The sequence below is a fragment of the Stegodyphus dumicola genome, chromosome 6 (genome assembly GCF_044657685.1).
Source record: "Stegodyphus dumicola isolate Sdum_Otavi_A_Nest chromosome 6, ASM4465768v1".
In the NCBI taxonomy this organism is placed as follows: Eukaryota; Metazoa; Arthropoda; class Arachnida; order Araneae; family Eresidae; genus Stegodyphus; species Stegodyphus dumicola.
The window spans coordinates 203,727,240-203,750,784 of record NC_140773.1 but is presented as its reverse complement, the minus strand read 5'-3'; the positions used below and the strand labels follow the sequence as shown (position 1 = coordinate 203,750,784).

At 37.5% G+C, this 23,545-nt stretch overlaps 1 protein-coding gene across 1 annotated transcript; it reads right to left on the bottom strand.

Moving 5' to 3' along the window:
- Positions 1 to 19,400: 19,400 nt before the first annotated feature.
- Positions 19,401 to 19,942, bottom strand: LOC146996947 (uncharacterized). The gene is made up of 2 exons (XM_085817938.1): positions 19,795 to 19,942; positions 19,401 to 19,690 (listed from the first exon to the last, which is right to left on the bottom strand). The coding sequence occupies exons 1-2, from the start codon at positions 19,940 to 19,942 to the stop codon at positions 19,401 to 19,403; spliced, it is 438 nt and encodes a 145-aa protein (XP_085674064.1).
- Between the last annotated feature and the right edge of the window lie 3,603 nt (positions 19,943 to 23,545).

The following is a 23,545-nucleotide window of genomic DNA, read 5'->3' as shown; positions in this document are numbered from 1 at the left end:
GATTTTCCTTTCCGTGATTCGGATGATGATGTAAGTTTATATTATTTTACACATAACTTTCTAGGGTACTTTTGAATGTATTTTATTTCTATTTGATCGTATTGTTACGAATTTGGTATTTAAAAAGCTAATGTTAGTTCAATTACAAATTAAATGATTTTATTTCTCGCGCAGTGCAGCGCGTGACGAATATTAAAAGAAAGCTAAGCCGTAAAATTGAAATTACAAGTGCGCGTGCATTAAATAAATAAATATCTCTTTTTGATTTCGAGAAAGTACTGGAAAATTCTAGCGCGTGATTTTAAAATCTTATAAAAGGAGGAAAACATCTCAGTTTGTAGTAGTTGCTTAGTTTGTTGTTGTTTAGAAAACTGCTCTTGTTGATTGTAGCGAATTCGCGGATTAGCGTTCTTTAGCTGTTTTTAATTGCGTTCTATTGGACATTTGAGTAGTTAAAAGATAACTACTGTGAGATATTGTAATACTGCATGATAATTTGAGAAAATTTAAGCATTTTTTGTTGTGATAATAATAAATTTTTTTTGTTCATTTTTCATCGGACTTGTGCATTCATTTCATAACGAACCCGTACGCACGCAACAATTTTTGGTGTCAGAAGTGGGATTTGAATGCCAATAACAAGAGCGATGGAAGAGCAATTAAGGCAGTTAATATCAGCCTTTGCCTCATTTAAAGAAGAAATTAAAGAGGAAATGAAATTGGGCCAGGAATCCGTTAAGGCAGAAATGAAATTGGGCCAGGAATCCGTTAAGGAAGAAATGAAATTGGGCCAGGAATCCGTTAAGGAAGAAATGAAATTGGGCCAGGAATCCGTTAAAGACGAAATGAAAGCCGTTCAAGCTGTTCAAAAAAAAAAAAAAAAAAAAAAAGAATGTTGCCGGCGCATTACACAGTCCAAACGGCATCACTTTGAACTGCCAAAGTCCTTGTCCCGTAGTAAATGCCGTCTTTTCTCGGTCTTCAGGATGGATTTCTACCTGCCAATACCCACTCTTTAAATCAAGTGTTGAGAACCACTTGCTTCCAGAAAGAGTGTCTAGAATGTCATCAATTCTAGGAAGAGGGTAACTGTCTTTCTTCGTAACCTCATTCAACCGGCGATAGTCAACGCAAAATCTTGTTGAGCCGTCTTTCTTTCTGACTAGAACGATGGGAGATGCCCATGGACTCGCTGAAGGCTCAATGACATCGCCTTCTTCCATATCTTTTAACAGTGTTCGCACCTCTTCCTGTTTAGCAAACGGTAGACGTCTTGGATGTTGCTTGATTGGGGGATGATCGCCAGTATCTATTCTATGTTGTGTCAAACTAGTTCGACCCACGTCAGAAGACGAGCGGGAGAAAACAACTTGAAGATCTTTAATGACGCGATCGGCAGCATTCGAACGTCTTATGGAGACTGTTTTGAAAGGCCTTTCCTACGAAGCCTGTCTGATATACCTGGACGATATCATCATCGTCGGAAAGAGTTTTGAAGAGCATCTAGAAAATCTTAGAAAGGTGCTTCAGAAACTGAAAGAGGCCAATCTGAAGCTGACTCCCGCTAAATGCAAATTGTTTCGAAAGGAAGTGACTTACCTGGGACATGTCATCTCTGCAGAAGGTGTGCGCACGGATCCTGAAAAGGTATCAGCGGTTAAATCCTGGACGCGTCCCGAAAATGTCCATCAGCTGAGAAGCTTCCTAGGGCTTTGCACCTACTATAGGAGATTCGTGAAGAACTTTTCTTCCATCGCAAGACCACTTCACAAGCTGACAGAGAGCAAGCAAAGATTCTTGTGGACAAAGGAATGCGAGGATGCATTTAGCAACTTAAAGGAAGCTTTAACATCTGCTCCAATCCTGACGTATCCTCAGCTCGACAGACCATTTATTCTCGACACCGACGCGAGCAATGAAAGTGTCGGTGCTGTTTTGTCCCAAGAAATAGACGGCCAAGAACGTGTAGTAGCTTACTGGAGCAAGTGCCTGTCTAAACCGGAGAGGAATTACTGTGTCACAAGGAAAGAGTTGCTCGCCATAGTCAAAGCTGTAGAACATTTCCATCATTATCTATACGGGAGAAAATTCCTCCTCCGCACGGACCATGCCTCATTGGCCTGGCTTTTAAATTTCAAAAATCCTGAGGGTCAAATAGCCAGGTGGATACAGAGACTCCAAGAATATGACATCACTATCCGTCATCGTAAGGGATCATCACACGGAAACGCCGACGCCCTGTCTAGAAGACCTTGCCAAGGAAGCTGCGGATATTGTTCCAGGGTGGAAGCGAAATACAAGCTGCTGACTCCGGTCGCAAGACAAATTACAACATCAACATCGGCTGATCGAGACCCGTGGAGTGATGATGAAGTCAGGAAAGACCAGCTGGAAGACCGCGACATTAAACCCATACTTGATTTAATAGAGTCATCAAACAGAAAACCTACATGGCAGGACATTTCTATCTGTAGTCCTACAACAAAACAATACTGGGCACTCTGGGATTCACTTCACATTCGAAACGGCGTCTTATACCGGAAATTCGAATCGGATGATGGGAAGACGTTCCGATGGCAACTGATACTTCCAAGATCCCGGATTCCTGATGTCCTCAAAGAACTACATAACAGCCCTACAGGAGGTCACTTTGGAATTATGAAGACCTTACAGAGAGTTCGTGAGCGCTTTTACTGGAATAATGCAAAGAATGACGTGCAAAAGTGGTGCCGATCTTGCGATGCCTGTGCAGGTCGGAAAGGACCGAGGAAACGCAACCGAGGCAGACTGCAACGTTACAACGTAGGTGCGCCTTTTGAACGTATCGCCTTTGACATCCTGGGACCTCTGCCACGAACTGCTGATGGCAACAAATACATACTCGTTGTCATTGATTACTTCACCAAGTGGCCTGAAGCTTATCCTATTCCTGATCAAGAGGCTGTCACAGTAGCTGAGGTAATGATACAGCACTGGATTTCCAGGTTCGGAGTGCCTCTTCAGTTACATTCCGATCAGGGAAGGAATTTTGCCTCGGCAGTAATCAAAGAACTATGCAAACTACTTGACATTGACAAAACTCAAACGACGCCATTGCATCCCCAGTCGGACGGCATGGTAGAGAGGTTCAATCGAACCATCCTTAATAATCGAACCTCTCATTAGTGGTTTCCAGTAACCAACAGGACTGGGACAATAAATTACCACTCTTTTTACTGGCTTACCGCAGTGCTGTCCACGAGACTACCGGCTATGCTCCATCACAGATGCTCTTCGGTCGTGACCTTCCTCTGCCTTGTGATCTATTGTTTGGCCGCCCTCCGGATGCTCCTTCATCGTCTGAGGAATATATTCAAGATCTCCAGGCCCGGTTTGAAGTGATGCACAATTTTGCACGAGAGCGAGTCAACTTGGCGACGGAGAAGATGAAGACCCGATACGACACAAGAGCTACTGAACATCAATTCCACGAAGGAGACAAGGTGTGGTTGTGGAATCCGACTCGACGGAAAGGACTTTGTCCGAAATTACAGTCACCTTGGGATGGGCCGTACACAGTCCTAAACAGGCTGAATGACGTCGTGTTTCGGATTCGTAAGTCTTCGAACTCTAAACCTAAAGTCGTTCATTACGACAGGTTAGCTCATTACTATGGCCATAGTACATAATGTAAATAATTGTAAATAGTATAAGACCATGGTCCATTTTGTTTTTAAATGTGTATTTGATTTGTTTTAGGTATTGCATTTATTGTTCATGTTGTTTATTATTGTAATGTAATGCTTATTAATGCATTTATGCCACAGTTGTAAGTTTAGCTTCCTGTCCAGGGATTGTACTGCCCTGGACGTGCAGTCCTTGGGAAGGGGGCAGTGTTACGAATTTGGTATTTAAAAAGCTAATGTTAGTTCAATTACAAATTAAATGATTTTATTTCTCGCGCAGTGCAGCGCGTGACGAATATTAAAAGAAAGCTAAGGCGTAAAATTGAAATTACAAGTGCGCGTGCATTAAATAAATAAATATCTCTTTTTGATTTCGAGAAAGTACTGGATATTCTAGCGCGTGATTTTAAAATCTTATAAAAGGAGGAAAACATCTCAGTTTGTAGTAGTTGCTTAGTTTGTTGTTGTTTAGAAAACTGCTCTTGTTGATTGTAGCGAATTCGCGGATTAGCGTTCTTTAGCTGTTTTTAATTGCGTTCTATTGGACATTTGAGTAGTTAAAAGATAACTACTGTGAGATATTGTAATACTGCATGATAATTTGAGAAAATTTAAGCATTTTTTGTTGTGATAATAATAAATTTTTTTTTTGTTCATTTTTCATCGGACTTGTGCATTCATTTCATAACGAACCCGTACGCACGCAACAGTATTTTACCATTTCATCTTATTTTATTTTGAATGAATTCACTTTTCTTTTGATAGTTAATCGATGAAGTGGATCAAATATTCATGGAAAATCCTATGGATCTACCCTTGTATTATCAAGGGATTCCGGATTTGAGGTAAATTTTCGTTTCATTATGATTCGATTAGAATATTTTTTCTAGTACTAGAAATGAATGTATTTATTTTTATTTATTTATTTTTAGACTTCTTCCTCATCAGCTCGTGGCCCTATTTATATGGCTGGTTCCGATGAACGATCGGTATATATTTTTCTTTTTTGCATGATTAAAATAATGTATTTTTTGAAAGTGTTTGATTATTACTGAAACTTATTTATTTTTTTTCCAGATCGATGAGGCGATTGTACTCACAGAGAAGTCTCGTCGCCGAAAACATAAATATCAGGCCGAGGAAATTACTTTCCGGGCCAGTATAGACATGGAACGGCTGCCTCAAAACGTGCAAGGAGTTCCAATGGTCCGAATTCCGGACACCGTCCGGGAACTGTTTGAGCAGCTCATTCGCCGGCAGTTCATGCATGCAGTTCGTTTCTATGTTCAATGCACATGGAATTTTCAGATGATTATGTAATCAATTAGATGTTAAAAACTAATTTTACTTTTTTAGGATTTAAGAGAAATCTTGTTTTTCTGTGTTTTAGGTGGTCTATAAAGGAAGAGAGAGGCCTCAACGGATCAATTTATGGCTCCACGATGGACATTACGATGTGATCAAGTCCCTCAAGATCATTACGGTGTGATCAAGGGTTTTTTGCTAGCAACCATTATTGCACGACATGTGAGAAGACCTACCAGCGCGTTGAAGAACATCGATGCTCCAACGCCTGTCCCATATGCTTGTGGACCGACTGCTTTCCAGGCCAGCCCCAACGATGCCCGGACTGTGATCGCCTTTGCCGATCCCATGCCTGCTTTGAAGCACACAAAGCCCTGACTGGAAATCAAGAATTTTCGCTTTGCGATAGAGTAAGTATTTTGAAATTATTCATCTAAACCAATATATATGCAAATTTCTCGTTTAAATAATTTAAATGTTTATCAATCGTATGTTTAAATATTTTAAAATTTTCGTTATAGGTATAGCAGTGCATGGAATGCTGCCAAGTGATCCGGAGGCGGGATTGCTCTAAAGATCTGCACAAGTGTGGAACCACCAAATGTCCGTCTTGCAGCCAGTTTGTCGTGGCTGCTGAGCACCGTTGCTATTTGCGGCGTATTGCTCCGAAGAAGTCCGAGGACAAGCTCATCTTCTTTGACTTTGAAACGGATCAGTCTTCGGGGGAGCATCTCGTAAATTTTGTGGTTAGTCAGTATGCCCACGGCACAGAAAAAGTGTTTCCGTGATACGCGGCATGTCAAGATTTCTGTGCCTGGCTGTTCTGTACACAGCACAAGGGCTACACCGCCTTGGCCCATAACATGAAAGGGTAAGTTAAAAATACCATAGTTTGCATGCTTTTTAAGTACGACTATTTTTTCAATATTATTCATATTTTTTTACTTACTAGTTTGATGGGCATTTCGTGATGGCCTGGCTTCTGGAGCAAGGCATAGCGCCGGAAGTGATCCCTAACGGGTCTATGATCATGAGTGTAAGACACCCTAGTCTGAACATTCGGGTCATAGACTCGTTAAATTTTTTACCGATGGCGTTGGCCAAGTTACCGGGATGCTTCGTTCTCACCGAGTTGAAAAAGTGTTACTTCCTGCATCTCTTTAACTCCCGAGAAAACCAGATTTATGTCGAACCGCTGCCGGAGCCCCACTATTACAGCCTGGACACCATGAGCACTTCAGCCCGAAGAGCATTTCTATCCTGGCACGAAGAACACAAGGGGGTCCAAACAGAGATGCTGGCCTATTGAAGGTATATTTTTTCCCTCCTTCTTGTTTCATTCCTATTTTTTATATGTATTATTTTATTCCTATTTTTTATATATTTAACATATTTTTCTTTTAATAGATCGGACGTGGATATTCTTCGTCGCTGTTGCCTGGAGTTTCGAGCCCAGTTTTTGGATGTGGCGGGAGTTATTTTCTAATTCTTTTATACAATAATGATAATGTTTACAGTTATGTTCTTATAGAATAATCATGCTCATGAAGTTGTTCTTTTCTTTTCAGATACGTGACCATTGCGTCAGCCTATATGGCAATGTATCGGAGTGGCCACATTCAGCCCAACACGATTGCCATGGTGCCCACACACGGATATGTGAACTCAATGAATTACAGCCCTGATTCGATCCGGTGGTTAGACCGGTGGTTGCTGCTTCGGGAGGCATCGCCATTCAACATGCGTTGAACGGTTCCGGAGAGCACAGAATCGCCGGAATCTCGGTAGACGGTTTCGGCCAAGCAACTCAAACCGTCTATCAGTTTCAGGTAAGAAAATATAACCATTCTTTTTCTATGTGATTCTTTTTAACGATTTTACACTTTTAATGTTTAATTTACATGTGGAACACTATTAATGTATTTGTATTATTTTAGGGCTGTTTCTTCCATGGATGTAGTTCGTGCTATTACGGAGATGTCATCCATCCCTTAAAAGGAGTTTCCATGGCAACGTTAAGAGAAAAGACAGAAGACACCACACGAAAACTTCGAGCCCAGGGTTTCCACGTCATAGAAATGTGGGATCATGAGTTTCAACGACAGAAGGAAGAAAATCCAAACCTCCAAGCTTTCCTGGATCAACACCATTTGAGGGACCGGCTCAATCCTCGCGAGTCATTTTTCGGAGGATGGACCAATGCCCTCAAATTGTTCCACGAGGGAGACGCTAAATATGTGGATTTCACATCTCTCTATCTATGGGTTCGTACGTTTTTATTATTTTAAAACCTTTTCATGGATCATGTGTTTTTCTGATTTTTATGTATGTTTTTTGTGATGTGTTTTTCTGACTTTTTGTTTTATTTCACAGGTGAACAAATATTGCTTCTACCCCGTGGGACATCCGGAAATCATCACATAAAGCTTCGGGGATCTAGAGCAGTACTTTGGCATCATTCAATGCCGTGTCATTCCTCCCCGGAACCTATATCTTCCAGTTCTTCCATACCGGTGCCGAAAGAAACTGATGTTCCCCCTGTGTCGGATTTGCGCCCTTCTACAGTGTCAGTCTACCTGTACCCACACAGACGACGAAAGAACTCTTGTCGGAACGTGGGTATCGGAAGAAATCAAGCTGGCGATAAAGAAAGGTTACCGCGTGACACATGTAAGTAAGTAGTAACCGCAGGTACTCGGTAGGCGGAAGTGACGTCACAGAAAAGGGGCGTGGTCGCCACCATCTTGAATCACGTGACAACCGGAAATGACGTAGATGGAAGGAATGACGTAGACGGAATGACATCATCAAAGTTTCGTTTTGATTCTGTGGCAACGATTTTATGTCTCAAAGTTTTTATTTTTTGTGGCAACGAACATATATTTTTAGGTTTTATGGCAACAGTATCTTGAACTACGTGTTTGGAATGACATCACTTTTAATTTATTATTTTTAATTATTTGACATGTGATTAATATTATTTTGTTATTTGATTAATTTTTAATACGTCATTAATTTTAACTTTTTAATTATTAACTATTATTTTTAACTATTTAGTACATCATTATTTTACTTATTACCCTTAATGAATTTTTGTGGAAATTAATATTATTTTCTCTGAATTTTAAAAGTAACTCCACGGCTGAGATTCGAACTCGCTATCTCTGGGATAGGAGGTCTAGCGCTTTACCGCTCGGCTACCCGGTCCTCTTATCAGATTTGTTATTTGAAACCCTCTTTGGTCCTTTGACTTTTTACACCATTGATGACATAAGGCTGAAAGTCTGAGCATGCGCTTCATTTGTTTTTACACGACGGCTAGGATTCCTTTTGGCTTCTTAATCATTACTTTATTCATTGCTGTTTTAAATGTAAGACTTTCCCACAGTTTAATTTTTTTATTATTAAGATATTTTTAATTGTTTTCATTTTTCATCTTATTCTTACTATTTTCTTAGTTAATTTATTAATGTTTTATTTCATTTTTTTCCCCTTTCCCAAACATAAATTTTATTTTTAACTTTCGCAACTTGACGTTTACTTCCACAAAAGTGAACTTAAATTTTCTTTTTACTTTTTATCTTGCAAAGTTTATTTTTTTATATTTAATTTTCTTTTTGGTTTTACAAAAGTAATATTTATTTTTACGAATTAAATTTTTCCTTTTCACTTTTTTATTTTGCAAAAGTTTTTTTTTTTTCGAAATTTTTTTCCTTTTCGTATTTTTAATTTACTTTATTTTAATTTTTTTTATATTTAATTTTCTTTTTGGTTCTACAAAAGTAATATTTTTATTTACGAATTGAATTTTTCCTTTTCACTTTTTTATTTTGCAGAAGTTTTTTTTTCCTTTTCGTATTTTTACTTTACTTTATTTTAATTTTTTTGTTTAAACTTTTTTTGGTTTTACAAAAGTAATATTTATTTTTACAAATTTAATTTTTCCTTTCCGCTTTTTATTTAAAAAAGAAGGTGTTACTACATTTTAGACTTAATTTTTTTTTACAAAAGTAATATTTAGTTTCATAATTTTAATTTTTTTGAGTTTTTTTGTTTACACAAATGCTTTTTTTTTTTTTTTTTTTTTTGTTACATTTTTATTTTACCCTTAAATTTTTCCCCTTGTTTTAAATACAATACGATGTTACATTTCCATTTCTCCAAAAGTAAACTTACCTACATTTCTCTGTCTTTGAAATTTTAAGCTGGAATTTACATGCATATAACTTCACTAGATAATATTGTTGCATGCGTACGGGTTCGTTACGAAATGAATGCACAAGTCCGATGAAAAATGAACAAAAATTTATTATTATCACAACAAAAATGCTTAAACTTTCTCAAATTATCATGCAGTATTACAATATCTCACGGTAGTAATCTTTTAACTACTCAAATGTCCAATAGAACGTAATTCAAAACAGCTAAAGGAAGCTAATCCGCGAATTCGCTACAATCAACAAGAGCAGTTTTCTAAACAACAACAAACTAAGCAACTACCACAAACTGAGATGTTTTCCTCCTTTTATAAGATTTTAAAATCACGCGCTAGAATTTTCCAGCACTTTCTCGAAATCAAAAAGAGATATTTATTTATTTAACGCACGCGCTCTTGTATTTTTAATTTTTCCGGCTTAGCTTTCTTTTAATATTCGTCACGCGCTGCACTGCGCGAGAAATAAAACCATTTAATTTATAATTGAACTAACATTAGCTTTTTAAATACCAAATTCGTAACACTGCCCCCTTCCCAAGGACTGCACGTCCCGGGCAGTACAACCCCTGGACAGGAAGCTAAACTTACAACTGTGGCATAAATGCAACTGAGGCATAAACATTACATTACAATATCAAACAATATAAACAATAAATGCAATAACTAACTTAAACAAATCAAATGCTATCAAATACTAAATACAAAACAAATACTAAATATAAATCAAATACTAAATACAAATCAAATCAAATACACATTTATAAACAAAAAGAACCATGGTCTGATACTATTTACAATTATTTACATTACGTACTATGGCCATAGTAATGAGCTAACCTGTCGTAATGAATGACTTTAGGTTTAGAGTTCGAAGACTTACGAATCCGAACCACGACGTCATTCAGCCTTTTTAGGACTGTATACGGGCCATCCCAAGGTGACTGTAATTTCGGACAAAGTCCTTTTCGTCGAGTCGGATTCCACAACCGCACCTTGTCTCCTTCGTGGAACTGATGTCCAGTAGCTCTTGTGTCATAGCGGGTCTTCATCTTCCTCGTCGCCATGTTGACTCGCTCTCGTGCAAAGTTGTGCATCACTTCAAACCGGGCCTGGAGATCTTGAATATATTCCTCAGACGACGGAGGAGCATCCGGAGGGCGGCCAAACAATAGATCACAAGGCAGACGAAGGTCACGACCGAAGAGCATCTGTGATGGAGAATAGCCGGTAATCTCGTGGACAGCACTGCGGTACGCCAGTAAAAAGAGTGGTAATTTCTTGTCCCAGTCCTGTTGGTTTCTGGAAACCACTAATGAGAGGTTATTAAGGATGGTTCGATTGAACCTCTCTACCATGCCGTCCGACTGGGGATGCAATGGCGTCGTTTGAGTTTTGTCAATGCCGAGTAGTTTGCATAGTTCTTTGATTACTGCCGAGGCAAAATTCCTTCCCTGATCGGAATGTAACTGAAGAGGCACTCCGAACCTGGAAATCCAGTGCTGTATCATTACCTCAGTTACTGTGACAGCCTCTTGATCAGGAATAGGATAAGCTTCAGGCCACTTGGTGAAGTAATCAATGACAACGAGTATGTATTTGTTGCCATCAGCAGTTCGTGGCAGAGGTCCCAGGATGTCAAAGGCGATACGTTCAAGAGGCGCCCCTACGTTGTAACGTTGCAGCTTGCCTCGGCTGCGTCTCCTCGGTCCTTTCCGACCTGCACAGGCATCGCAAGATCGGCACCACTTTTGCACGTCATCCTTTGCATTATTCCAGTAAAAGCGCTCACGAACTCTTTGCAAGGTCTTCATTATTACAAAGTGACCTCCAGTAGGGGTGCTATGTAACTCTTTAAGGACATCAGGAATGCGGGATCTTGGAAGTATAAGTTGCCATCGGAACGTCTTCCCATCATCCGATTCGAATTTCCGGTATAAGACGCCGTTTCGAATGTGAAGTGAATCCCAGAGTGGCCAATATTGTTTGGTTGTAGGACTACAGATAGAAATGTCCTGCCAGGTAGGTTTTCTGTTTGATGACTCCATTAAATCAATTATGGGTTTAATGTCGCGGTCTTCAAGCTGGTCTTTCCTGACTTCATCATCACTCCACGGTTCTCGATGAGCCGATGTTGATGTTGTAATTTGTCTTGCGACCGGAGTCAGCAGCTCATATTTCGCTTGCACCCTGGAACAATATCGGCAGCTTTCTTGGCAAGATCTTCTAGACAGAGCGTCGGCGTTTCCGTGTGATGATCCCTTACGATGACGGATAGTGATGTCATATTCTTGGAGTCTCTGTATCCACCTGGCTATTTGACCCTCAGGATTCTTGAAATTTAAAAGCCAGGTCAATGATGCATGATCGGTGCGGAGCAGGAATTTTTTGCCGTATAGATAGTGATGGAACTGTTCTACAGCTTTGACTATGGCGAGCAACTCTTTCCTGGTGACACAATAATTCCTCTCCGGTTTAGACAGGCACTTGCTCCAGTATGCCACTACACGTTCTTGGCCGTCTATTTCTTGGGACAAAACAGCACCAACACTTTCATTACTCGCGTCGGTGTCGAGAATAAATGGTCGGTCAAGCTGAGGATACGTCAGGATTGGAGCAGATGTTAAAGCCTCCTTTAAGTTGTTAAATGCAACCTCGCATTCTTTTGTCCACAAGAACTTCTGGTTGCTCTCTGTCAGCTTGTGTAGGGGTCTTGCGATGGAACAAAAGTCCTTCACGAATTTCCTATAGTAGGTGCAAAGCCCTAGGAAGCTTCTCAGCTGATGGACATTTTCGGGACGTTTCCAGGATTTAACGGCTGATACCTTTTCAGGATCCGTGCGCACACCTTCTGCAGAGATGACATGTCCCAGGTAAGTCACTTCCTTTCGGAACAATTTGCATTTAGCGGGACTCAGCTTCAGATTGGCTTCTTTCAGTTTCTGAAGCACCTTCCTAAGATTTCCTAAATGTTCTTCAAAACTCTTTCCGACGATGATGATGTCGTCCAGGTATATGAGGCAGGCTTCGTAGGAAAGGCCTTTCAAAACAGTTTCCATAAGACGTTCGAATGTTGCCGGCGCATTACACAGTCCAAACGGCATCACCTTGAATTGCCAAAGCCCTTGCCCCGTAGTAAATACCGTCTTTTCTCGGTCTTCAGGCTGTATTTCTACCTGCCAATACCCACTCTTTAAATCAAGTGTTGAGAACCACTTGCTTCCAGAAAGAGTGTCTAGAATGTCGTCAATTCTAGGAAGAGGGTAACTGTCTTTCTTCGTAACCTCATTCAACCGGCGATAGTCGACGCAAAATCTTGTTGAGCCGTCTTTCTTTCTGACTAGGACGATGGGAGATGCCCATGGACTTATTGAAGGCTCGATGACATCCCTTTCTTCCATATCTTTTAACAGTGTTCGCACCTCTTCCTGTTTAGCAAACGGTAGACGTCTTGGATGTTGCTTGATCGGGGGATGATCGCCGGTATCTATTCTATGTTGTGTGAAACTAGTTCGACCCACGTCAGAAGACGAGCGGGAGAAAACAACTTGAAGATCTTTAATGACGCGATCGGCAGCATTCCTCTCTTTATCGTTTAATTGCGCATTCTGCAATAACTCCGATGTAATTCTCTCTGAGGACACGGATTCTTGGATGTTACTCTTTCTTTCAACGGTGGTTACTGGAGTACATGCTGCAACCACTTCACCTTTCTTAATAATTCTTCACTTCTCAGTTACATTGGCGACTCTCACCGGGATAACCGTTCTGGATAGGTCGACGAGTGTTGAGGCTACTAGTACTCCTTTTGGGCTATTACAGTTATTAGGATATTCTATGATGCCGTAGCGGAAATTTATGTTTTCGGCTATGGATCCAGGAAGTAAAATTTCTGTTCTTGCCGGTATTGTGATATTGTCTTGTGCTATGATTTTATGGACAGATTTAACTTCATCATTGACTCCAAATAACGCTATGTCCTCAGATGTAGAATGCAATTCGTTATTTTTAAAGTCCAAGGAAAAATTGTATTTCCTTAGAAAGTCCAATCCGAGTATGCAAGAATCAGTGATCTCTGCTACATATGCCGTGTGATGGTAAGCGGCACTTCCAAACGGGATGTTAGCATTTACTTTTCCATCGATGTTGATCTTCTCACTGGACACAGTCTGTAGGGTAACGCAGGGCGGCGTCCAGATAAGTTTGCTTCCCAGTTGTTGAGCCAAATCTTTTCGGATGATGGTAACGTTGGCTCCTGTATCTATCGTCATATTACAGGGAACTCCATTAATATGTCCTATTATGAAAAGTCCATTACTGCCGCCTCTCACTGCAGAAATCTGAAGCGCTTTAAACTGGGGCTTTTCATGATCTGGCAACCTCCGCCCCGCGAGATGGCCACTAATTAGTTTCCCTGCTGTTTGTTAGGAGCGGTCTTAGCATCCGTGCCCTGGGGTGTTCTGCAGTTTCGTCGTATGTGTCCTTCAGCACCGCAGTTCCAGCACTTTACGGTCGGTTTCTTGTCACCAATATTCTGTCTCAAGGCGTTTAGTTGTCTAGTTAAATCGTCTAGACGAGCAGTGACTTGATCCCCTGGCTCCTGGACTTGAGCAGCTCTGACTGGATGGCGGTCTCGACGGGTGGCTTGCTGGGCTGCCTCAAATTTCATGGCATACACTAAAGCGCTTTTCAGATCTTTAACATCCGCCATTCGCAGTGCTTTCTGTATTTCAGGGTCCCGGATGCCATCGATGAAATATTGCAGGGACAGGATTTCCCTTGTTTCTGTCGGGTACTCCGAAAAGGCGTGATGTGACAGCCTTTCAACATCCGTGGCGAGCTCCTGAAGCGTTTCGGTGAGCTTCTGTTGACGAGATTTTAATTGGAGCCTGCTGTAGTCTTTTAAACATTTCTCGCCGAAGCGCAGCTCCAAAGCGCCGGATAGAGCTTCGAAATCTAGCCTTTGATTTTCGGGAAGCGTCTGCAGGATATCCGCTGCGTCTGCTCTCAGAGAAGCGGCGAGATGACAGGCCTTAGCTTGGGAATCCCATCCATTCGCATCCGCAACGATAGAAAATTGTGTCCTATACACCTGCCAGGAGGTCTTCCCATCATATGTAGATAGTTTCAGAACGGAACGAGCAGGCATCGATAAAAATTTGAAACCTTCAGAATTGTTTCCTACCGCCGCTATGCACTTCTTTAGGCTGTCAACTTCTTTGGCGACGGCAGCAGAAACCCTATCATCAATTTGTTGTTCGACGGCAGAAACTCTTTCTTCAATTTGTTGTTGGAAGGCCGAAACTCTTCCTTCGACTCGTTGCTCCACAGCCGACACTCTATCTTCTATTTAATCGTTGACAGAAGAAACCTTTTCTTCAATTTGCCCGACTTTATTTTCGACAGCTCCTATTCTGTCTTCCATAGCCTCAAATTTGCTTTCTATTACGCAGGTTATTTCTCTTTTCATTTCGTCTTGACCTGCCTCAATCTTTTCTTGTACAGCTTTTATGTCTTCTTTAAAAGTTACTTGACCAGCTTCCAACTTTTCGTGAACGGCTTCCATTTCCTTTTTAACGGATCTCATCTCTCCTTTAACGGAATCTTGGCCCAATTTCATTTCTTCCTTAAATGCAGCAAAGGCTGATATCAGCTGTCTTAACTGGTCTTCCATCGCTCTTGTGATTGGCATTCAAATCCTACTTCTGACACCAAAAATTGTTGCGTGCGTACGGGTTCGTTACGAAATGAATGCACAAGTCCGATGAAAAATGAACAAAAATTTATTATTATCACAACAAAAATGCTTAAACCTTTTCAAATTATCATGCAGTATTACAATATCTCACGGTAGTAATCTTTTAACTACTCAAATGTCCAATAGAACGTAATTCAAAACAGCTAAAGAAAGCTAATCCGCGAATTCGCTACAATCAACAAGAGCAGTTTTCTAAACAACAACAAACTAAGCAACTACCACAAACTGAGATGTTTTCCTCCTTTTATAAGATTTTAAAATCACGCGCTAGAATTTTCCAGCACTTTCTCGAAATCAAAAAGAGATATTTATTTATTTAACGCACGCGCTCTTGTATTTTTAATTTTTCCGGCTTAGCTTTCTTTTAATATTCGTCACGAGCTGCACTGCGCGAGAAATAAAACCATTTAATTTATAATTGAACTAACATTAGCTTTTTAAATACCAAATTCGTAACAATATTTTCTGTAACATTAAGCCAATATACACAATGCTCTTTCTATATAGTTTAACTGGAATACTACATTTCTTACTTTTTTACTACTAAGTTGGAGATACTCAGAACTTTTCCTTCTAATGCATTGTACTAACTATTAATGACTGTATTAACTTTTTGGCGAACTATACAAAACTTTGTTGATTCCCTTTTACACGTCTTACTTTTATTCAAAGGATTCACCAAACTATGTCTGACAAATGTAATTTTTACACTTTCCATTTACACATTTACCTTTATATTTAACTTATAAAACATATTCATGCTGTATTTCTGATTCCTTTTCCCCATAATAAATACACACTTACACATGTTTCTTTATTGTAAGACTTACTAACTTTAAACAAATCTTACAAGGAGCAATAAATTTTCATGGTATGAAGCCCACTCAAACCAATGCATGGAGCATTTCTACCCAGTTAAGTTTAGATACATACCAATAATACTTCATTTCTTCTTATTTTACTCTACAGACATTTATACATATATATTCAGAACACTCCCTTTTATTCAGTAAGATTCATTTATACTACTAACACAAATTTTGCAAACTCTTTGAAATATTTTACAAAAAATATCTTATATTTTCTTGCACACATCCTTCTTAAATCACCAAACATACACTGAACCTTGATTTTTCCTTCATGTGAAACGTCACTCACGGATTCTTAATATGATTTCCCCAATTACCGCAGAACTTTATAAACACTACTCTATTTGAACTTATCACAGCCTTACTCTCTTAACAAGGAACAGAAGATTGAATTATATTTTAACTACAGAGAAGAATATCCACATTGTAACGTATTATTTTAAATTTGAATTATAGTCACATTTGTGAAGGAGAATTTAAAGTCTATAATACACATGGAATTAATATTCAGCCATGGCAATGAAACTTTATCGATTTTTTCTCAACTTGGAATATAAAAATTTGTTAACTTGGAATATTTTTAACGTATTGTGGTGAAATCGTATTGTGGTGAAATGTGTCGATAATGATGCCTTTAACGGAAACTATAAAAAGTCTCCTTTTGAATTCAAGCATTATAATATGAACTTTATCGGCGTTTATGTGGACGGGCAACCGGTACCTCATAATCCTCTTCAGCCTAATTTTGACAAAAATCATTTCATACGAGCTTATCAGAATTTATTTATGAATGCAGACGACAGAGGACTTTACCTTTCAAGATCATAATTTTCAAAAGGATATTCCTTATTTCGCTTCGACCTTTCACCTGACCTTTGTGATGGCTCTCATTTAAATCTGGTTCGACACAGCAACTTAAGATTAGAAATAAAATTTGGGACTCCCTTACAACAAACTGTTTCATTATTAGTGTACGCTGAATTTGAAAATTTGATAGAAATCAATAAAGTTCGAAATATTCTATACGATTTTGGAAACTGATGAATTCATCCCAGATTCATCAAATCTTATCTCGAGATCCTATTTCTTTGAGATATTATGAGGGTGTTTTTCCTTGTGATAAAATACCTGCGATTCAAAGTTTTCCCTGTGCACTGGTGCTCAATACTGACAAACATGATGAAAAAGGAACTCATTGGCTAGCTGTCTACATTGCAGACAAACAGACTGGAATTTTTTTACTCTTATGGATTTCCAAAAATGGAACTGCCCAAGTTCGTACATCCTTCTACTTGTCTTCTGAGCGGACCTACCGGTTCGGGTAAAACGGTTTTTGTGAATAAATTGATAGATCATAAAATGTTCCATCCCATGCCGACCAATATTATTTATTGCTACTTAAGTTATCAACCTCTTTTTAATTCCATGAAAAATGTAAATTTTCAAGAAGGATTACCATCTAACCTGCAGACTCTCCAAAATGCTTTAATTATCATAGACGATTTAATGTCTGAATTAGCAAGTGATACTCGCTTAAGCAAACTTTTTACAAAAGGAAGTCATCACCGAAACCTTTCAGTCGTTTTTATAACACAAAATCTTTTTCACCAAGGCAAGGAGATGAGAAATATTCATTTAAATTCCCATTATCTTGTCTTATACAAAAATCCTAGAGATAAAAGTCAAATCATGCATTTAGCTAGACAAATGTTCCCCGGAAAAGTAAAGGCCTTTCAAGAAATTTTTCAGGATGCTACTTCAACTCCATTTAGCTATTTGTTGATTGATTTAAGACCTGAAACAAGTGAAACGCTTCGCCTTCGCACAGGCATCTTTCCTGGGGATAAATACTATGTCTACCAGCCCCGATAGTTCATTTCAGTTTGAGACGTCGAATGGCTAACATGTCTTCTCCTATCGTGATCGATTTCGAAGGTTTTCAGTGGATGCCTCAATGTTACATTGTTAAAGAATTAACTTTTTACTCCGTGCATGAAGGATATCACAGTTGCTGGTGATTTTTACTCCCTCAGCCTTGGAAAAAATTACCACGATCTCAGCAAAAGTGTTTTGCTTGGGTCACAAGAAATCGTCATCATGTGAATTTGAGTGAGGGTGTTTGACCTGATACTCATCTTCGTATTATTTTGCAATATTTGTCATCTATTTATTCTGTCATATACGTGAAAGGATTAGAAAAGAAATTATTTTTAGAAAATTTATTATGTAGAGACATCATAAATCTAGACTGTCCTAAGATAGAGAATTTAAAAAAGAAAAGTTCTTTAACATGTTCGATTCATGCAAAAGGATTTAATGGCTGTGCTTTAACCAAAGCGGCTGCATTTGCTACCTATATAAAAGAAAGTGTGCAAGAAAAAGAGCTCATTTGTCATCAGAATGTCTCATCTGAAGGATGTGGATTATCTAAAACTATTAGGAAAAAGTCGAATAAAAGCAGCTGTACTGAAAAAGTGTCCGAATCATCTCATCAAATCAGTTTGTGAGTGTGTTTTAAATCTTCTAAAAGGAAACGTACCCATCACCAAACGCGTCAAAAATCGACTCGCCCCTTTTAAAAGAACTTTAAGAAAACTAGCGGACAAAAAAGTACCTCTTTTTAAGAAAAGACGTGTTTTGGTTCAAAAAGGTGACGGTTTTCTATCTTTCTTGATTCCTGCAGCAGTCAGTGTCTTATCTTCTCTTCTCCATGGAACACAGTAAGAAATTTGCCTTGGTACCGCTGGATCGTATCCACCAGTTTGAAGATGAACATTTGAGTGATTTAGATACCCAAATTCAAAACATCTTAAAAAAGAAAATGCACGATGAAGAAAAATCCAAATTGTACATCCAGGTTCTGCAAAAGTATGTTACGTTTCTTCATGTGAATGCGTCTGAAAAACAACCGTCTGAACAATTTTCTGAGACAGATGTAGAAAAGGAAATTTTGCAGACTGTTCCTGTGAAACAAAGAACGGCACAGAAAATAATGGATTTCCTAAAAGAACATCAGATTTCCTGGACACACAATAAAGAACTGATTCTGGACGGTATTGTGTTTTCTGGGTCCAACGTTGTTCAATTGATAAACTTTCTGTTGAGAAATAGAACTGAAAGACCTACTGCCTTTGAACAGTTTAAAAATGTACTCAATGTGAATAATTTCCCTCAAGACTTTGTGAAAAACAAACATTTAATGAATGTAAAAACTATGTATGCTAGACCTAAAAGAAAATCCTCTTCGAAACTATGGTTGAAATTGTAATGAAATGTTCATAATAAAAGTTAATTTCTGATTATTTGTGTTATGTTTTTCTTTGATAAAGTTAATATATAAAATCATTTTTCCTGATTAAACTAATATATACATAATCATAACCATTATTTCTAAAAAAAATATTAAAAAGAAAACTTACCTTTTATGAAATCCTTTTCAAAAAAAAAGAACAACACCATAATTTTCAAACTTCTGTTTATTTTTTTTGTTCTAAATAAGTTTTTACACACATATGCATGATATTGTGCATATGATCTTTTTACATACAAACCTTTTTTATACATACAATACATTTTTACAAAAGTCGTTTTCAAAAACCAAATGGTAAGGTGGTAAAGTCTGATTGAATCACTCTTTTGTCCAACACAACTTTGTACATTTTTGTTTCGGGTTTATTCACAACTTTTCTTCTTTTTGGTTCTCGGGTAATTTTGGAAGGGTTGTGCAGAGCTATGACATCCTTTTGGTCCAGACTACATACCAGACTTTTGACGGCTTCAAAATTTAAGAGCTGGGAATTTCGGAAGTTCAACGAAAATCCTCTGACTTTGCAACAAGTTTTCCCAGTGGCCGTCTGGTACGCATAGTTTTTCGGACCTCCTGAAAAAAAAATAAAACATGGTGAGAAAAGACATAACAGAAAAAATATGCATTCAACATTTTTTTGGTACATATTAAATAAGGAACTTTTTAAAGGCCCTTACCTGACACGAAGGTTTTGATGATATCTCCATCCAATTCGTCTGTAAATTCCCCTAAGAAGTTACCCAAGGGAGGATCATTGCGACCATTGGTAGCGTAGATGATAGAGTCTGTGTCGTGATACAGGACGTCTTGACTCAGCTTCTCCATTTCACTGTACAGCTTGAGGCGAGCCCAAGCTGTAGTAAACGTCGCTAGAAAAATGTTGGTCGAGGCATCCTGCGGCACAAACTCCTTGGCAGACTCCCATTGTATTGCAGCCACCTCAGGCGTGGGCAAAAAGACATCTTTGATCTGAAAAGAATAGAAGAGTCATGAGTTCACAGCTCAAAATACATGAAGTTGGTCGAAGTTTATAGATGAATAAAATTGATAAGAAAAACTTACTTTTTTGGTAGGATCAGCCATCATCTTATTAAAGTCCGGCACCGTATGTACATAGGTAAGCTGTCCTTTGTTGACGTTCATACCCCATCTGAAAAACAAAATCCAACATAAATCATAACGAATTAAAAAAATAAAAATGTTTACAAAAATTTAAGTACAAAAGAAATCATCTTACCTACCCCAAAAGCTATTCAGGGCCAATTTGGCAATTTGGCGACGCCCAGGGTTTTTCGAAATCTTTCCTGCGTCTAACTTGACGCCCTCTCTTTCTTCATACGAGCCCACCAGCGGCCGAGCGGTAAAGTCGCTGAACACTGGTAGTTCGAATCCCGCGAACGGGCTGGCTGCATGGGTGTTTTCGTGGTTTTCCTCATGTGTAACGTGTACACGAGCCAGTTTCCCTTAGAAAGTCCTCCACGAAGGCATCCCTCCCCTTAGGCAGATAGCCCTCGTGTGCTTTGCCATAATTAAATACACACAAATACACACTCTTTCTTCATACTGGCGAATATACTTCAGTCTGGCTTCTTCCGTCACACACTCCGAAGGCCATCCGCTACTTTCCTGCTTGATCTTCAGAAAGAGATCAATGTAGGAACGAAACAGGGAAGTAGACGATTCTTTGAAATGATACACTTCGTAAATCTATAAAAAAAAAGAATAAATTTCAGTTATGACAAATGATTTTAAATAAATTTGGGATATGACAAACAATTTAAATAATCTTTGAATACTTAAGTAGTAACCGCAGATACTCGGTAGGCGGAAGTGACGTCACAGAAAAGGGGCGTGGTCGCCACCATCTTGAATCACGTGACAACCGGAAATGACGTAGATGGAAGGAATGACGTAGACGGAATGACATCATCAAAGTTTCGTTTTGATTCTGTGGCAACGATTTTATGTCTCAAAGTTTTTATTTTTTGTGGCAACGAACATATATTTTTAGGTTTTATGGCAACAGTGTCTTGAACTACGTGTTTGGAATGACATCACTTTTAATTTATTATTTTTAATTATTTGACATGTGATTAATATTATTTTGTTATTTGATTAATTTTTAATACGTCATTAATTTTAACTTTTTAATTATTAACTATTATTTTTAACTATTTAGTACATCATTATTTTACTTATTACCCTTAATGAATTTTTGTGGAAATTAATATTATTTTCTCTGAATTTTAAAAGTAACTCCACGGCTGAGATTCGAACTCGCTATCTCTGGGATAAGAGGTCTAGCGCTTTACCGCTCGGCTACCCGGTCCTGTTATCAGATTTGTTATTTGAAACCCTCTTTTGTCCTTTGACTTTTTGCACCATTGATGACATAAGGCTGAAAGTCTGAGCATGCGCTTCCTTTGTTTTTACACGACGGCTAGGATTTCTTTTGGCTTCTTAATCATTACTTTATTCATTGCTGTTTTAAATGTAAGACTTTCCCACAGTTTAATTTTTTTTATTATTAAGATATTTTTAATTGTTTTCATTTTTCATCTTATTCTTACTATTTTTTTAGTTAATTTATTAATTTTTTATTTCATTTTTTTTCCCTTTCCCAAACATAAATTTTATTTTTAACTTTCGCAACTTGACGTTTACTTCCACAAAAGTGAACTTAAATTTTCTTTTTACTTTTTATCTTGCAAAGTTTATTTTTTTATATTTAATTTTCTTTTTGGTTTTACAAAAGTAATATTTATTTTTACGAATTGAATTTTTCCTTTTCACTTTTTTATTTTGCAAAAGTTTTTTTTTTTTTTTTTTTTTTCGAAATTTTTTTCCTTTTCGTATTTTTTACTTTACTTTATTTTAATTTTTTTGTTTAAACTTTTTTTGGTTTTACAAAAGTAATATTTATTTTTACAAATTTAATGTTTCCTTTCCGCTTTTTATTTAAAAAAAAGGTGTTACTACATTTTAAACTTAATTTTTTTTTACAAAAGTAATATTTAGTTTCATAATTTTAATTTTTTTGAGTTTTTTTGTTTACACAAATGTTTTTTTTTTTTGTTACATTTTTATTTTACCCTTAACTTTTTCCCCTTGTTTTAAATACAATACGATGTTACATTTCCATTTCTCCAAAAGTAAACTTACCTACATTTCTCTGTCTTTGAAATTTTAAGCTGGAATTTACATGCATATAACTTCACTAGATAATATTTTCTGTAACATTAAGCCAATATACACAATGCTCTTTCTATATAGTTTAACTGGAATACTACATTTCTTACTTTTTTACTACTAAGTTGGAGATACTCAGAACTTTTCCTTCTAATGCATTGTACTAACTATTAATGACTGTATTAACTTTTTGGCCAACTATACAAAACTTTGTTGATTCCCTTTTACACGTCTTACTTTTATTCAAAGGATTCACCAAACTATGTCTGACAAATGTAATTTTTACACTTTCCATTTACACATTTACCTTTATATTTAACTTATAAAACATATTCATGCTGTATTTCTGATTCCTTTTCCCCATAATAAATACACACTTACACATGTTTCTTTATTGTAAGACTTACTAACTTTAAACAAATCTTACAAGGAGCAATAAATTTTCATGGTATGAAGCCCACTCAAACCAATGCATAGAGCATTTCTACCCAGTTAAGTTTAGATACATACCAATAGTACTTCATTTCTTCTTATTTTACTCTACAGACATTTATACATATATATTCAGAATACTCCCTTTTATTCAGTAAGATTCATTTATACTACTAACACAAATTTTGCAAACTCTTTGAAATATTTTACAAAAAATATCTTATATTTTCTTGCACACATCCTTCTTAAATCACCAAACATACACTGAACCTTGATTTTTCCTTCATGTGAAACGTCACTCACGGATTCTTAATATGATTTCCCCAATTACCGCAGAACTTTATAAACACTACTCTATTTGAACTTATCACAGCCTTACTCTCTTAATAAGGAACAGAAGATTGAATTATATTTTAACTACAGAGAAGAATATCCACATTGTAACGTATTATTTTAAATTTGAATTATAGTCACATTTGTGAAGGAGAATTTAAAGTCTATAATACACATGGAATTAATATTCAGCCATGGCAATGAAACTTTATCGATTTTTTCTCAACTTGGAATATAAAAATTTGTTAACTTGGAATATTTTTAACGTATTCATTGTAAATTAACTGAAAAATACCCATATTTCACATTGTCAGTAATTTATTTAGCACTGAACTCTTACAGCCTTTTGAGAACGAAATTTAATTTATCATACCTGACAAATGATTCCTACATAGTAATGATACATTACACGAAATATTGAGTAGAGTTCCAAATAATGATCTAACATAGTAATTAACATAAAAGACCTAACAC

What these genes read in the sequence shown, in the direction of transcription:
- LOC146996947 (XM_085817938.1), bottom strand. Translation starts at nt 19,942, where the DNA reads ATGGAGAAGCTGAGTCAAGACGTCCTGTATCACGACACAGACTCTATC. An exon ending in CATCAAAACCTTCGTGTCAG is followed by an intron (nt 19,691 to 19,794) that starts GTAAGGGCCTTT and finishes TTTTTTTTTCAG; the next exon opens with GAGGTCCGAAAAACTATGCG.